General features: G+C 36.4%; 1 protein-coding gene across 3 annotated transcripts in view; it reads right to left on the reverse strand.

The window, feature by feature from the left end:
* Window positions 1-5,855: 5,855 nt before the first annotated feature.
* The window catches only part of XRCC2 (X-ray repair cross complementing 2), a 38,031-nt gene continuing 27,420 nt past the window's right edge, over window positions 5,856-16,466 (reverse strand). For all 3 annotated transcript variants that reach the window (XM_023727968.1, XM_023727969.1, XM_023727970.1), the window contains one exon: window positions 5,856-6,742. In XM_023727968.1, the coding sequence (XP_023583736.1) occupies window positions 6,021-6,742 (722 nt within the window). In that variant the 3' untranslated portion in view covers window positions 5,856-6,020. The remainder of the gene's footprint in view (window positions 6,743-16,466) is intronic.

A 16,466-nucleotide genomic window follows, 5' to 3' on the forward strand; every position in this document is an offset into this window, starting at 1 on the left:
TAAAGTTTACCCTCTTTTTCTACTCGAGTGGTTAATATGGTTTCCCTTCTCCCAGACAATGCAAGGACTTTAGAACACTAATTCCATTTACTCCCCTTAACTTATTCTTTTAATGTATTTTAATTGTGCCGAGTGTGTGCATGTGTGTGCATTATAGGGGAGGAGGATCATGTTTCTGCAGTTTCTCACTTACAGAGACTTGTCTTTTTGTGTGTCATGTTATCTTAGATTGTATTTTGGATATTGCATTTGAAAATTCATTTTTTAGAAACAATTTCAGGCCTAGGATGATATTATCTTCCAGGGAGGATTTTTTGTTTTATTTTGGTTTTTATTTTACTAAAAGTCTGAGATTGCCTTAATAATTAAAGCTTGAGTTTTTTTTTTAAATTTTTTTATTATGAGAATTTTCAAACATACACAAAGATAGTAAGATCAGATTTAACAAAGATCAACATTTTGCCATTCTTGTTTCATCTATTTCTCCATTTAAAATTTCTAAAAATATATTTTAAAAAATCATTAAGGGTTGTGATTTTTTGAGCTACCCTACCCAGTGGTGAGAGGCTGAGCTGCTGTCTGTGCAAGGAGTGGTTTACTTCAATTTCACCCTTAATCCTTGGGTACCATCATTCAGGGTTTTAACCTGAAGTGTGGTTTACTGAGGTTCCTCAGCGGAGTAACACCATCAAAAGCATAGTTCACTCTCAGCTGCTTCAAGTGACATCTGGAGTTTGCACCCTCTCCTGGATCTTGACCTGGTTAATTCCTCACTACCTGGCTATCTCTTTGATGCTTCAAACGTAAGTGGTGTCTGCATTTTATCCAGTTTCTTAAAGATAGTTTTAGCGGGAGAGGTTGTCTGAATTACATATTCTACAACTACTGGAAGTCCCCCTAAACAATCATGGGGAGATCTCAAAATACTGATTCAAGCCCTGTAATGATTATAGGGAGCCCTGGTGGCACAGTGGTTGCTAACCGAAAGGTTGTCGGTTTGAACTCATCAGCTGCTCTGCGGGAGAAAGATGTGGCAGTCCGTTTCGGTAAAGATTACAGCCTTGGAAACCCTATGGGGCAATTCTACTCTGTCATATAGGGTCACTATGAGTTGGAATCCACTCAATGGTAATTTTTAAAAATAATTATAATATTTTTCAGCTTTTCTATGGAAAGTTTTGGTAAAATGTCCATTTTGTCTGAGTTTTCAAACTTACAGGTATAAAGTTAATATTCTAAAAATCTCTGCTCTATGTGTTTATTCATTCCTACAAACTGTTCACTTGTGCTTTTTCTCTTCTTGATCAATCTTGAATAGAATGAACTTTCGGCTTTGTTATTCCTATTTTGTTTTCTATTTTATTAATTTCTACTCTATTCCCTCCTTCTGTCCTTTGAATTTGTTTTACTTTTTCTAAGTTGTATGTAGTATTTTCTGATTTTGAATATGGTTTCTTATTTGACCTATTAGTTATTTGCAACCTTTCTAGTTATCCTTTGTGTTGACTTCTGACATTGTGATCAAGAAAGATGGTCTTCATGATATTCTTGGAAATTTGATTTTTTAAAATTATTTTTATTGTTGTTGTTATGTGCCATTGAGTCGATTCCAATTCATAGTGACCCTATAGGACAGAGTAGAACTGCCCCATAGGGTTTCCAAGGAGTGGCTGGTGGATCAAACTGCTGACCTTTTGGTTGTGTAGCCAAGCTCTTAATCACTGCGCCAACAGGGCTCCAAACACTCTAATTCAATAATTTTTACACACACAATTCAGTGACACTGATTACATTCTTCAAGCTGTGCAACCATTCTCACCCTCCTTTCTGGGTTGTTCCTCCCCATTAACATAAACTCACTGTCCCCTCAGGTTCCTATCTAATCTTTCGAGCTGCTATTGTCAGTTTGTTCCCATACAGACAGATCTTAAAGGACAGTGCTCAAGGCAGACATTCTTTACTAGTTAACCTAAACTGTTGTTTGGCTTTAAAGAAGACTTCAGGGGATATTTTTGGTTTAAGGTTTAAAGATTATTTCAGGGCAATAGTTTCAGGGGTTCATCCAGCCTCCATGGCTCCAGAAAGTTTGGAGTCCATGAGATTTTGAAATTTTGTCCTTCATCTCCCACTGCTTTTGATCAGGATTCTTCTATAGAATCTGTGATCAAAATGTTTCAGTAATGGTAGCTGGGCACCATCCAGTTCTTCTGGTCTCATGGCACAGGAGGTAGTTGTTCATGGCGGCAATTAGCCACGTTCCATTTTCTCCCCCTATTACTGACTCTCCTTGAAATTTGATACTTTTTTCTTTAATAGCCTAGTATGTGATCAAGGAGCCCTGGTGGCCCAAATGGTTAAGTACTGGGCTGCTAACCGAAAGTTTGGTGGTTCAAACCCATCCACCAACTCTGCGGAACAAAGACCTGATGATGTGCTTTCACAAAGATGACAGCTAAGGGAACACTATGGAGCAGTTTTTTACTATGTCATATGGGTTTGCTGAGTTGAAAATTGACTTGATGGCAACTAACAACATGTGATAAGTTTTCATATATTTTTCCTTCTGTGTTTAAAAGAATATGCATTCTTATTTTGTATGCAGAGTTCTACATATGTTCATTAGATCAAGTTTAATTTTGTTCTAATTTTCTCTGTTCTGATTCTTTTTAACTGCTTGATCTCTCAGTTACTGAAAGAGTTATACTGTGAAGGTGACCATGTCAATTTCTCCTTATAGTTTTCTAAATTTTTGCTTTATATTTTTTGAAGTTATCTTATTGAGTGTACACAAATTAGAAGATGAATCAAACCTTCTATCATTCCGTAGTGATCTTTGTTAAAACAAAATATCACTATAGTTAAAGTCTAATCTTATATAACTGCAGGAGCCTTCTGTGATTTCTCTGGCATATGTTTTTTCATCTTTTTGCTGTCAATATTTCTGTTATTTTAGATGCATTTCTTTATCCATTTACAATGGGATTTCCTTCTACCATATTATTTAGTGCTTATTTGTCCTACCCACTTTTCCCCCTGTGCACTTATTTTGTTTTACTCATTCCATTTTTGCCTTTACCATATACTACTTGAACATACTTTGCTTTTTTTATATGTAGCCCTTCAAATTTTCAAATTCATACTTAATCAAGTCTAAAGTTGGTCCATATCTTCACTCTCCTTCAGAATAATGCACAATCTTTGGAGTTATAATTCTAATTACCTATCATACATGTACTAGGTTTACATGAAACAGACCTACATACAATAAGTTACCTAGGATTTTCACCCTATATTGTGTTTTTTCATCCCACAAATTTAGACATTTTCACTGTCATACTATCAGTATTTCTTTAGATTTACTCAAGGGTTTATCATTTTCTTTACTCAACATTATATCTTACATTTTAGACTTTCTTTCTGGAATAAGTTTCCTTCTCCTTGAAGTATATCTTTTAGAAATTCCTTTATTGAGGCAATTTTGGTGGTAAATTTTCAGCTCTTTCTCATCTGAAAATGTCTTTATTTCACCCTCATTTTTAGCTAATCCATATAGCAGAGTAGTTTGCATCAAAAATTTTTAAATGATATTACTAATATAGCATTTTGTAGTTGAAAGTTGAAAGCCTTACACATTCAAAGAAGTGATAAGGTAAGTATTATTTTTGTATAGCATTTATCAAATGAATGTCTGAAGCATCTCTCACATGCATTTCTTCCACTAGAGTCTCACATGATGCTGAGGGGTTTGCTAGTAAGAAACATAGTTTATGATCCTCATTTTTTACAGGTAAATAGGACAAATATTTTAAGATTTGTCAGTCCGATTATTCTTTTCGCATCTCTGGCATCTGCTATCTACAAAACTTAAGGTTTGCCATCTCTGTCTCTTTAAACCTATTCTTTTCACAAGTATTAAAATTTCTACAGTGTTCACAATGTCCCTTTAATATTACTTTTAGTTTAAAAGAATTTTTGATTAACTAGTATTCTTAATTCCTTCCAACATGTCAGATAAAAAAATCCTTTTTTAAGATAACTGAGTCTTTGCTAGCTCTGGCACATTGCTATATGATTGATAATTTAAGCTAATATAAAAAGTTCATTATTTTTTAATCATGTTCCTGAAGAATAAGTTATAAATCTGTGAATAATAGTCCATTAAATTAACACTTCATTTATATAAAGGAGAAATGAAAAGTCCTATCATGTTCAAGGCTAGAATTTTGGTAAGAGTTGCTAAGTTTTTCATATACATACATGAATAACACACATACACAACACACACACGCACTTCACCAGACTACTGAACTTTGATAGGTAAGGTAATTCAATTTTCATATCTTTTCTTAACAGCTGAAAGGAGCAGTAGATCTTCAATTTCATTGATTCCACACTCTTATTAAGGGGGAAAGATCAGTATATTCACCCAACATACAAATATGTATAAATTACTTATGTGAAAAAGAATGAACTATAGATAGATTCAAAATTACACTGCCATTGTCATTTTCAATTTCATAATGTGGCTGAAGAGCAAATAGTGGACTGTTCGATGAATTATTATCTGCTGACAGTTTGGTGCTCCCTTGCTCCTCAGCAACAGCAGTTCCTAGACAAGGACTTGTAGTTCAATTGGGAGATGATCTCAGGAGGTACCATGAGAGAGTGGGGAAATTAGGAAGGCCAATAAACAGCGTGTTAATGAAGAAATTATCGCTGTAAGCTGGGAATAAATCCTACTGGGACCAGGCAGAAATATCTCAGTGTCTCAGAAGCCCTAACTATTTGGAAACTACACGAGCCGAGTTGGTACAGGGTACGTGGGTGGGGAAAGACAACATATGCTACATCTGCTAAACCTGCATCATTAAGATTACTATTTTCAATCTTGGTTTCTCTGCAGGATTCTTTTTAAGCCTTTAAAGAATCTTTGTTAGAAGATTTACAACTGTCAATTTACAGTTACATAATTTTAATGAGATAGATAACATATAAATGAACAAACCTCTGAAAACACCACCGTCAATCCCTTCCATTTTCACCTCAGGTATTTATGTGACATATGACAATCTGACATATGGGCTGAATGAGAGCACCAGGGTCAATCTGAACACCAAATATTGATGATGTAATTTTTTCTTAGACTAAATTGTATCAACAGAAGTTCTAAAATTTTCTTACTTCACTGCAATATACTATCTTGTGTATCCCTTGAGATGCATGCTCCCCATTTTGGCTCTCACTGGCACAGTATATTGAACCTTCTCCTGCTTTTGGTTGGAAATGATTCAATTGAGTTCAGGGTATGTCTGGACTATTCTAAATGGATAAGAAAATATTAGTAATATATAGTTCTAATGTAGTTTTAGTATTCATCTATCATTAACAGAGAGAAGGTAAGGATTTTAAAATATAACTTCACAGAGTTCCTTGAATGGGTATCTTATTTCCCTGTGCTTCAAAAATCATACTAAAACCCAACCATAATGCAACTTCATTTTGTAATGTAGTGCAAGTCTGATTAAAGTGCTCTGAGATTCCATAACCTAGTCACCCACACAAAGTGATGTTAGTGAGAGGCAGATGAGTAAGTAGCCTTGATTCATTCCTTTTGCAGAAATCAAAGTTCTATATAAAATTTTCTAAAGTCATAATTTGCTAAAGGAATTACATGAGAGATTAGAAATGCATTTGAACTTTTCTAAATAAACAGTACTTAACTGAATTAAAAAAAAGTGACACAAAATTATAAAAGTCCATTTTATTTAGGTTGAAATGTATATACCATTTATTTAGTTTTCAAACAAGTTTAATACGAAGTTTGTTAACATTTTGATTAATCTTCAATAACCCAGAAACAGAATAGACTGAAGTCTTACTGTATGAGTTTAAGAAATCCATTTTATATAGAAATGTTAATTCCCCTAGAGTTTAAAACTTTAGAATCAAAACACCTTAGCCTATAAAAGGCTTTTAATAAATTGCATAATATTCTGCAAAAGACTAATTTATGATACATATCAGCAAAATTCAACCCCACTTTCTCCAATAATAAAAAAATGCTTTTTTAAAGTGTTACTTTTTAAGTGACGCAAAACTAAGGAAAACTGGTTGTTTCTTTTAGAATCATCTTGTCTGGAAAAAAATATTCTATGCTTTACCATTTGTTGCCATGCCTTACAGAGATAGGGTCTATAGTCTATGTCCTCATTTCTTGGATGCTTAAAGGCAGAAGAAGGTCCTTCTGTAGAGTTTGAGGGTTTTTGCATGATGCTTTGTGTTGATGCAAAAAGAACCAAGCGGTACTCATTCACAAGTCTCTCTAAGAACTGAGAACATTTCTTCAGAGTAGACTCCTGTAAGTTAACACTTTCTCCTCCATTGGCACGGTCTATCCAGTAAAAAGCTGACAAGCTATCTAAGATCAAAAGGCAGAGAGAGGGGTGGCTACAAAACATACTTTCTAGTGAGTAAAGGGTGAGAAGTAACTGGGAGCTACTATTGCAGTACACCAAAAAGAATCTTCCAAGGCAAGATTTTATTATCTCTTCAGAGCTTTGGGACAGTCTATGCTCAAGGATTGTAACAAGCCGAAGCATATCAAAGTGGTGATCTGTGTCAATAAATAAGACTTCTATTTCCAGTCCACCTTCAGACTTTGGAAGTATACACCGTGCTGTTAAATGATAAAGCATTTCTGTTTTTCCTGTTCCTTCTGGACCATGAAATTCAAGAATATCACCTGTGTAAAATTTTAAAATGCCAGTCAAAATGCAGCAGCACAATAATAGTAGGTTATAAAATGAAAAGTCTACAAAAATGTTTTAAAATACATTTACTGTAAAGTAAAAGAAAATCTAAATCCATTTGCTAAAATGGAACTGTATAAACAAATACAAATAAAAAGGAAATAAATAAATGGATAAAATGGCAAATTTTACGTTATATGTATTTCACAACAATAAAACTAAAAAAAAAAATTTAAATAAGTAAGTCATTAACTTTCACCTCTGAGAAGGAACCGTTTATCAATTAGCATCAAGGGAAAAAAAAAGACTTTACCAAAAAAGTGAAAAGACAAGCTACATACTGGGAGAATATCTTCGGAAATCACAGACCTGGTAAGAATCTAATAATCAAAATAAATATAGAACTTCAGCAACTTAACAACAAAAAGACAAATAACCCAATCATAAAGTGGGCAAAGGACTTGAATAGACATTTCACCAAAGGGGATATTCAAATGGCCACCAAACACATGAAAAGATGCTCAACTTCATTACAGAGATGCAAATCAAAACCACAATGAAATATCCTTTCACTTCACTAGGATGGAACCCTGGTGGCACAGTGCTTAAGAGCTACAGTTGCTAACCAAAAGGTCAGCAGTGAATTCACCAGTTGCTCCTTGGAAACCCTATGGGGGCAGTTCTACTCTGTCCTATAGTGTCGCTATGAGTTGGAATCAACTTGACGGCAACAGGTTTGGTTCTTGGTTTTAGGATGGCTAAGATAAAAACAAACAAACAAACAAACAAAAAACAGAAAATAACAAATGTTAGCAAGGATGTGAGGGAACTGGAGCCCTTATCCATTGCTGGTGGGGATGCAAAATGGTAGAGCTGTTGTGGAAAACTGCGTGGCAATTCTTCAAAAAACTACAAACAGAACTACCACATGACCCAGCAATTCTGCTCCTAGATATATACCCAAAAGATTTGAAAGCAGAGACTCAGAGACTTGTACACCAATGTTCACTGTAACACTATTCACAATAGCCAAAAGGTGTAAACAACCTAAATGCCCATCAACGGATGAACGAGTAAACAAAATGCAGAACATACGAGAGTAAATCAGAAAATATTGCTACTGGGGTGCCAGTTCATACATGCGTGGGTTTATTTCAAACAAAACATGTTTAAACATGTCTCTGTGATCAGTAGATGGCTGCAGACAAGTTCTCTCAGTAATACACTTGTCTTAGTCTCCTTAGGGTGCCTTTAAAAAAAACAGGGATACTTTTTGTGCCACGGGAAAAAACGATTTTGAAGTCAGGGCTAATATCAAATTCTTAACAAAACTCAAACGGACACCTTCCCAAATCACTGAAGCTTTGCAACAAGTTTATGGGAATGCTGCCCCACATAAAACAACAGGTTTTAGATGGATAAAGTGTTTTAAGGAAGGTTGGGAAGACCTTAAAGATAAGCCAAGAGAGGGAAGACCGCTCCATAGGTTATGGAGACTGTTTTTTTGGATTTCAAAGGGGTAATCTTGATAGGTTTTCTCAAAGGACGCAAGACGATCACAGGGGCTTATTATAAAGAAGTTTTAAGAAAACTGAAAACTGCACTGGTGAGAAAAAGGCCAGGAATGTTGCGCCAAACAATTTTTATCCATCACGACAATGCACCTGCTCACTTTTCAAGGGTAGCTAGGGCTGTCCTAAGAGAATTTCATCGGGAAACCTTACCCCATCCATGCTACAGCCCTGTTCTTGCCCCTTCAGACTTCTTTTTGTTCCCAAAACACAAAGAATATTTAAAAGGAACACAATTTGAGTCCCCTGAGGTTACCAAAACTGCCGTTTTGACATGGTGTAAATCAAAGAGCTCAGAATTCTGTGGGAAAGGGTATGTTGAGACAGAGGGTATGTTGAGAAACAATAACTTCACATTTTGATATTTTTGGTTAATAAAAATTTGTATGTAGCAATTCTGTAGCAATAGTTTTTGACTCACCGTCATATATACAATGGAATACTACTCAGCCAGTAAGAGAGATGAAGTCTTCATACATCCTACAATATACATGGAGCTTGAAGACATTTTGCTGAAGGAAGTAAGTCAATCACAAAAGGACAAACATTGTAATGACCTCACTTATATAAAAAAACAAGAAAAAGCAAATGTATAGAGGCCAAAGTTTATTAGTGGTTACGAGGGGCAGGAGGGAAGGGGAAAACGGGGGATTATTGCTTACAGAATACTGAATTTTGGTTTACGGTGATGGAAAAATCTCACTCATTAAAGGGTAGGGATACATAGCTCATTACTGTAAGTGCTGTCAATAAGTTGTACACCTGTAAAAAGTTGAACTGGCAGAAGCTGTATGATATTTACAACAACACAACAAAAAAGAGTAACTGCTGAGGCTGTTTATGTATGACCAAATACCTCATGGGATTTGGTTCACTGGTTTGGAGGTTTAGGGTCATGGTTTCATGGGACATCCCAGTTACTGCCCTAATAATGGGCTTAGTGCTTCTGTTCTACCTTCTAGTTTGTTGCGTAGTTCCTGGGCTCTTAAAAGCTTCTAAGAGGGCATCCAGAGCACAACAATTAGTCCCTATTCACCTGGAGCAACAGAGGAAGAAGGAGAGTCAGGAATAGGAGAAGGAAATGGAATGTGTGTTTTTAACTGCCTCCATGAACAACTGCCTCCTTTGCCATGAGACCAGAAGAACTGGATGGTACTCAGCTAAGCATTACTGAACATTTTTATCAAAGATTTTATAGAAGAATCCTGATCAAAAGGGGGAAAATGTAGACCAAAGTTTCCAACTGTCATGGACTCTAAACTTTTGGGAGCCACAGAGGATGGATGAATCCTTGAAGCTATTGCCCTGAGATAATCTGTAAACCTTAAACCAAATATATGCCCTGAAATCTTAAAGCCAAACAACAGTTTAGCTTAACTAGTAAAGAATGTCTGTCTTGAGCATTATGCTCTTTTAAGAACTATCTATATGGGATCAAATTGACAATAGCAACTTGAAAGATTCAATAGGGTCCTTAAGGGACAGTGAGTTTATGTTAATGGGGGAGGAACAACTCGGAAAAGAAGGGTGAGAATTCTTACACAACTTGAAGAATGTAATCAATGTCACTGAATTGTACACGTAGACATGGTTGAACTGGTGTATCTTTTGCTGTGTATATTCTCAACAATAACAACAAAATAAACAAAATTTTTAGAAAAGCAGCGGAGTTAAGATGTGGACTAGTCAGATGCACTAAGCCATCCTGCTGCAACAAAGACCCGAAAAACCAAGTAAAACAGATACAGTTGTCAATCCTGGACCTCTGAACTTTAAATGAAGGGATAAAGTATTAGGTCAAAAGTCACTGAGAAGAAGAAACTGACAGAAAACAGGGAAAGAACAGAGATACAGAATGGAGGTTCCTGGCCAAATGGCATGACTCAGCATGGCTATCTTGGAATAAAACCAACAACCCCACACACAAAAAGCCACCTCCACGGTATTCCCAATAAGAGATAGAGGTACAGCATGGACACAGCCAGGACTAAGTAAGACCATCTGCTGGCTGCAGCTCAAGGAGGAGCCCAGACGCTCTCGCCTGGTAACCACAGTGGAGCACGCTCCTACAACCCCAAACCCTCTGGTGAAGAGTAAGTATATCTGCCCCATCCTAGCAAACCTGACTGCCATGAAGCACAGTATCAACTCATCTTATTGCCCTCCTCTATCTAGCCCCCTCTGCCCCTGCCTCCCCCCCACGTCTCTCCTCTGCTCCACTGGCTGCGGCCCCAAGGGGACCCAGCCTGGATCCTAGGCCCCACCCCGCTTGCTCGGGACCCCCCCCCCCACCAACTGCCGCAACCTGCTCTAGGCTCCAGCCCAATTCACACTACAAACAACCTATCTCCATCCCTCCCCCCGACCACGCTGGACCTGCCTTGCTGCACTATAGCTGAGTGACTGGCTCTGCACACCCAAACAAGATGGTGAGAACTATCGTGCCCACAGACGAGCAAGCAAGAAAGCATGCCCAGCCCACCCACCCAGACACAACCAAACCAAACAAAAAAAGCAGAATGAAACAAACCTATAATCAATAAATAAAGAATATAAAATCTGAATGTCTCAGAGATAGCAGACAATATTAAAACATAAAAAAAACTACAAGATGGCTCCGACAAGCGACCAGAATAAAGCACCAGTTGACCTTCCAGCAGAAGAAAAGGCACTGAAACAACCTGATAAGGAACTCAAAAGTCTAACATTAAAGGCTCTTCAAGAGACTAGGAAAGAGATAAAAAAAAAAATGCAGACAAAATCATGGAAAACACAGACAAAACCAACCAAAACAGTCAATATCAAGGAAAACACAGGGAAAACAAAAGAAAAATTCAGGAAAACGAACAAAATGTCAAAATAAATAATTAGAAATCATACAAAAACAGCAATTAGAAATCCAAGAGATAAACAACAAAGTTTCAGAAATGGACAAAGCAATAGAAAGTTTTAGGAGCAAAGTTGAAACAATGGAAGACAGAATCAGTAAAACTGAAAAAAATTGCCAACCAAGAATAATACATCCTGCAAAACTCTCTCTCAAATAGGATGGCGAAATTAGGACATTTCAAGATAAACAAAAATTAAAGGAATTTGTAAAAACCAAACCAACCTTACAAGAATTATTAAAGGGAGTCATTCAAGTAGAGAACCAATGATATAAGACAAGAATCTGAATCGAGAACACAGGTCAGTATCAGCCAAATACCAACCTAGGAAATGAACTCTCAAGGATAAAACAAAAACAAAACTAAGATTCAAAACAGGGAACTCAAGATGTCAATCTGTAAATGACAACAACATCAAAACAATAAATGAGCAAATACACAGTGTAGGTATAGAACTTTCAAATGGAGAGGAAATCAAGGCAATTTCAAGTAATAAAAGACTGGTTCAAACTTAGGAAGATAAGGGTAAATTACAAGGTAACCACAAAAAAAGTTAACAAACCTACTCATCAAAAAAAAAAAGAAGAAAAACAAAGTTTCAGTAAATACGAAACCAACAATAATGAAAAAAATGAAAAGAAATTTCACAAACAAAAGGAACTCACCGCAAGACAGTAAGAGGAACAAAGAAAACATCAGCACCACAAAAAAAAGCACTACAAAATGACAGCAATAAACTCACACTCATCGATAATCATACAGAATGTAAATGGCTTAAATGCACCCGCAAAGACACAGAAAGTGACAGAATGGATTTAAAAAATGACCTATCAATATGTTGTCTACAAGAAACACACCTCAGACACAAAAACATAAATATATTAAAAAATCAAAGGATGGAAAAAATATGTCAAGCAAACAGCAAACAAAAAAGAGCAGAAGTGACAATACGAATCTCAGATAAAATAGATTTTAAAACAAAATCCACCATAAAATACAAGGAAGGACATTCTATAATGATTAAAGGGACAATCCACCATGAGGATATAACCTTAATAAATATCTACGCACCCAAAGACAGGGCTCCAAAATACACTAAACAAACTCTAACAGCGCTGAATAGAGAAACTGACAGTTCCACAATAACAGTAGAAGACTTCAACACAACACTCTTGATAAAAGACAGAACATCTAAAAAGAAACTCAGCAGATACAGAAAATCTAAAGGCCACAAGCAACCATCCTGACCTCACAGACATATAGAACATTCCACTCAACAGTGGCAAAGTATACATTCTTTTCCAACACACACGGAACATTCTCTAGAATAGATCACATCTTAGGCCACAAAGAAACCCTCAATAAAATCCAAAACACTCAGATAATATGAAGCGCCTTCTCTGATCACAACACCATAAAAGTAGAAATTAATAACAGCAAGAACAAGGAAAAAAAAAATGAAATACATAGAAACTAAATAACACCTTGCTTAAAAACCACTGGGTAATAGAAGAAATCAAAGATGAAATAAAAAAATTTCTAGAATGAAAACATTATCATGCCAAAACCTTTGGAACACAGCAAATGCAGTGCTCAGAGGTCAATTTACACCATTAGGCTCACATGTCAAAAAAGAAGAAAGGGACAAATTCAAAACGTTAGCTCTAAAACTCAGATAAATATAAAGAGAACAGCAAAAGAAGCCCACAGCCACCAGAGGACAGGAAATAATAAAGATCAGAGCAGAAATTAAATGAAATAGGGAAAATAAAAACAATAGAAAGAATCAACAAAACCAAAAGTTGTTTCTTTGAAAGGATCAACAAAATCAACAAATGACTAGCCAAACTGACAAAAGAAAAACAGGAGAGGAAGCAAACAATCCAAATAAGAAATGAAATGGGGGACACTGCAACAGACCCAACTGAAATAAAAAGGATCATAACACAGTACTATGTAAAAAAAGTACTCCAACAAAATTGAAAACCTAGAGGAAATGGACAAATTTCTAGAAACACACTACCTACCTAAACTAACACAAACTGACTTAGAAAATGTGAACAGATCCATAACAAAAAGAGATTGAAAAGGTTTAAAAAAATAAAAAAAAAAATAAAAAAACTCCCAGATGGCCCAGATGGCTTCACTAGAGAATTCTACCAAACATTTATAAAAGCGCTCACACCAGTACTACTAAAACTATTTCAGAACACAGAAACGAAAAGGGATACTTCCAAATTCATTCAATGAAGCCAGCATAACCCTGATACCAAAACCAGGCAAAGACACCACAAAAAAAGAAAATTACAGACCAGTATTTCATGAATATAGACATGAAAATTCTCAACAGAATTCTAGCCAACAGAATTCAGTACCAGATTTAAAAAAATAATACTCTAAAACCAAGAGGAATTTATATTAGGTATGCAAAGATGGTTGAACATTAGAAAATCAGTCAGTGCAACCTACCACATAAATAGAACAAAAGAAAAGAATCATATGATCATCTCTATCGACACAGAAAAGGCATTTGATAAAGTCCAATACCCACTCCTGATAAAAACTCTCAATAAGATAGGATTAGAAGGGAAATTCCTCAACATAATAAAGGGCATCTATACAAAACCAACGGCCAACATCATTCTCAATGGAGAGAGGCTGAAAACATTCCCCCTGAGAATGGGAACAAGACTAAGATGACGTTTATCACCACTCCTATTCAACAGTGCACTGGAAGTCCTAGCTAGAGCAATAAGGCAAGAAAAAGAAATAAAGAACATCAAAATTGGAAAGGAAAAAGTAAAACTATCCCTATTCGCGGATGATATGATACTATATGTAAAGAACCCTAAAGACTCCGCAAGAAAACTACTGGAACTAATAAAAACATTCAGCAGAGTGGCAGGATACAAGATCAACATACAAAAATCAGTTGGATTCCTATACTCCAATAAACAGAACGATGAAAAGGAAATCAGGAAAGCAACACCATTTATAACAGCCCCTAAAATAATAAAATCCTTAGGAATAAATATAACCAGGGATGTAAAAGACCTATACAAAGAAAACTACAAAATACTACTGCAAGAAACCAAAAGAGACCTACATAAGTGGAAAAACATACCATGCTCATGCTCATTAAAATGTCGATTTCACCCAAAGCAATCTACAAATACAATGCAATCCCAATCCAAATACCAATAGCATTCTTTAATGAGATGGAAAAACTAATCATTAACTTTATATGGAAAGGGAAGAGGCCCCGGATAAGTAAAGCATTATTGAAGAAGAAGAAAGTAGGAGACCTCGCACTACCTTACCTCAGAACCTACTATACAGCTACGGTAGTCAGAACAGCCTGGTACCGGTACGACGACAGACACATTTACCAATGGAACAGAATTGAGAACCCAGATGTAAATCCATCTACCTACAGCCACTTGATCTTTGACAAAGGCCCAAAGTTCATTAAATGGGGAAAAGACAGTCTTTTTAACAAATGGTGCTGGCAAAACTGGATGTCCACATGTAAAAAAAAGACAACAGGACCCACATCTCACACCACACACAAAAACTAATTCAAAATGGATCAAACACCTGAACATAAAACCAAAAACTATAAAGATCATGGAAGAATAGGTTCAACATTAGGGGCCCTAATATATGCATGAACTGGATACAAACCATAATTAACAATAAACAAATACCAGAAGAAAATCTGTATTAGTGGGATCTCTTAGAAATTAAACACTTATGCTCATCAAAAGACCTCACCAACAGAGTAAAAAGAGAATCGGGTAAAAATTTTTGGCTATGAGCTATCTGACAAATGTCTAATTTCTAAAATCTATAGGAAAATCCAACACCTCTATGATAAAAAGACAAAAAATGAACAAAGCATATGAACAGATACTTTACCAAAGAAGACATTCTGGCAACTAACAAGACACATGAGGAAATGCTCCTGGATCACTAGCCATTAGAGAAATGCAAATCAAAACCACAATGAGATACCATCTCCTTCCCAACATCACTGGCACGAATCAAAAAAAACAAAAAACAGAAAATGACAAATGTTGGAGAGGCTGTGGGGAGATTCTTAAGCACTGTGGGGAACTCTTAAGCACTGCTGGTGGGAATGCAAAATGGTATAACCATTTTGGAAAGTGATATGGCGTTTCCTTAAAAAGCTATAAATAGAAATACTATATGATTCAGCAATCCCACTCCTAGGACTATATCCTAGAGAAGTAAGAGCCATCACATGAACAGACATATGCACACCCATGTTCATGGAGCATTATTCACAATAGCAAAAAGATGGAAACAACCTAAGTGCCCATCAACAGATGATTGGATAAACAAACTGTGGTACATACACACAATGGAATACTACCAAACGATAAAGAACAATGATGAATCTGCGAAACATCTCGCTATGTGAATGAATCTGGAAGGCGTTATGCTAAGTGAAATAAGTCAATCCCAAAAGGACAAATACTGTATGAGACCACTATTATAAAAACTCATGAAAATGTTTCTTGAGTAACCTTTGATGGTTATTAACTAGGTAGTAGATAAGCGAAAACTTTGGTGAAAGGTAAAACAGTACAGAACACTGGGGAAGTCGGCACAACTTGACCAGGGCAAAGTCATAGAAGCTTCACCAAACCAAAAAAACCAAACCCACTGTCGTCGAGTCGATTCCAATTCATAGTGACCCTATAGGACAGAGTAGAACTGCCCCATAGGGTTTCCAAGGAGAGGCTGGTGGATTCAACCTGCCAACTTTTGGTTAGCAGCCCAGCACTTAACCACTGCACCACCATGGCTCCTGATAGAAGTTCAAAGACACATCCAAACACCCTGAGGGACAGAGCTACTGTGCTGAGGACTAGAGACCATGGTTTCAGGGAATATCTAGCTCAATTGGCATAACAGTCTATAAAGAAAATGTTCTACATTTGACTGTGGTGAGTAGTGTCTGCGGTCTCAAAAGCCTGCAAGTGGCCATCTAAGACACATCTATTGGTCCCATCTCAGCTGAAGCAAAGAAGAATGAAGACAACCAAAGACACAAGAGAAAGATTAGTCCAAAGGACTAATGGGCTACAACTACCACAACCTCCACCAGACTGAGCCCAGAACAACTAGATGGTACCCAGTTACCACCACTGACTGCTCTGGCAGGGATCACAATAGAGGCTCCCAGACAGCGGGTGACAAATATAGAACAAAAATCAAATTGACAAAAAAAA

This window comes from Trichechus manatus, unplaced genomic scaffold (assembly GCF_000243295.1).
Source record: "Trichechus manatus latirostris isolate Lorelei unplaced genomic scaffold, TriManLat1.0 scaffold00020, whole genome shotgun sequence".
NCBI lineage: Eukaryota > Metazoa > Chordata > Mammalia > Sirenia > Trichechidae > Trichechus > Trichechus manatus.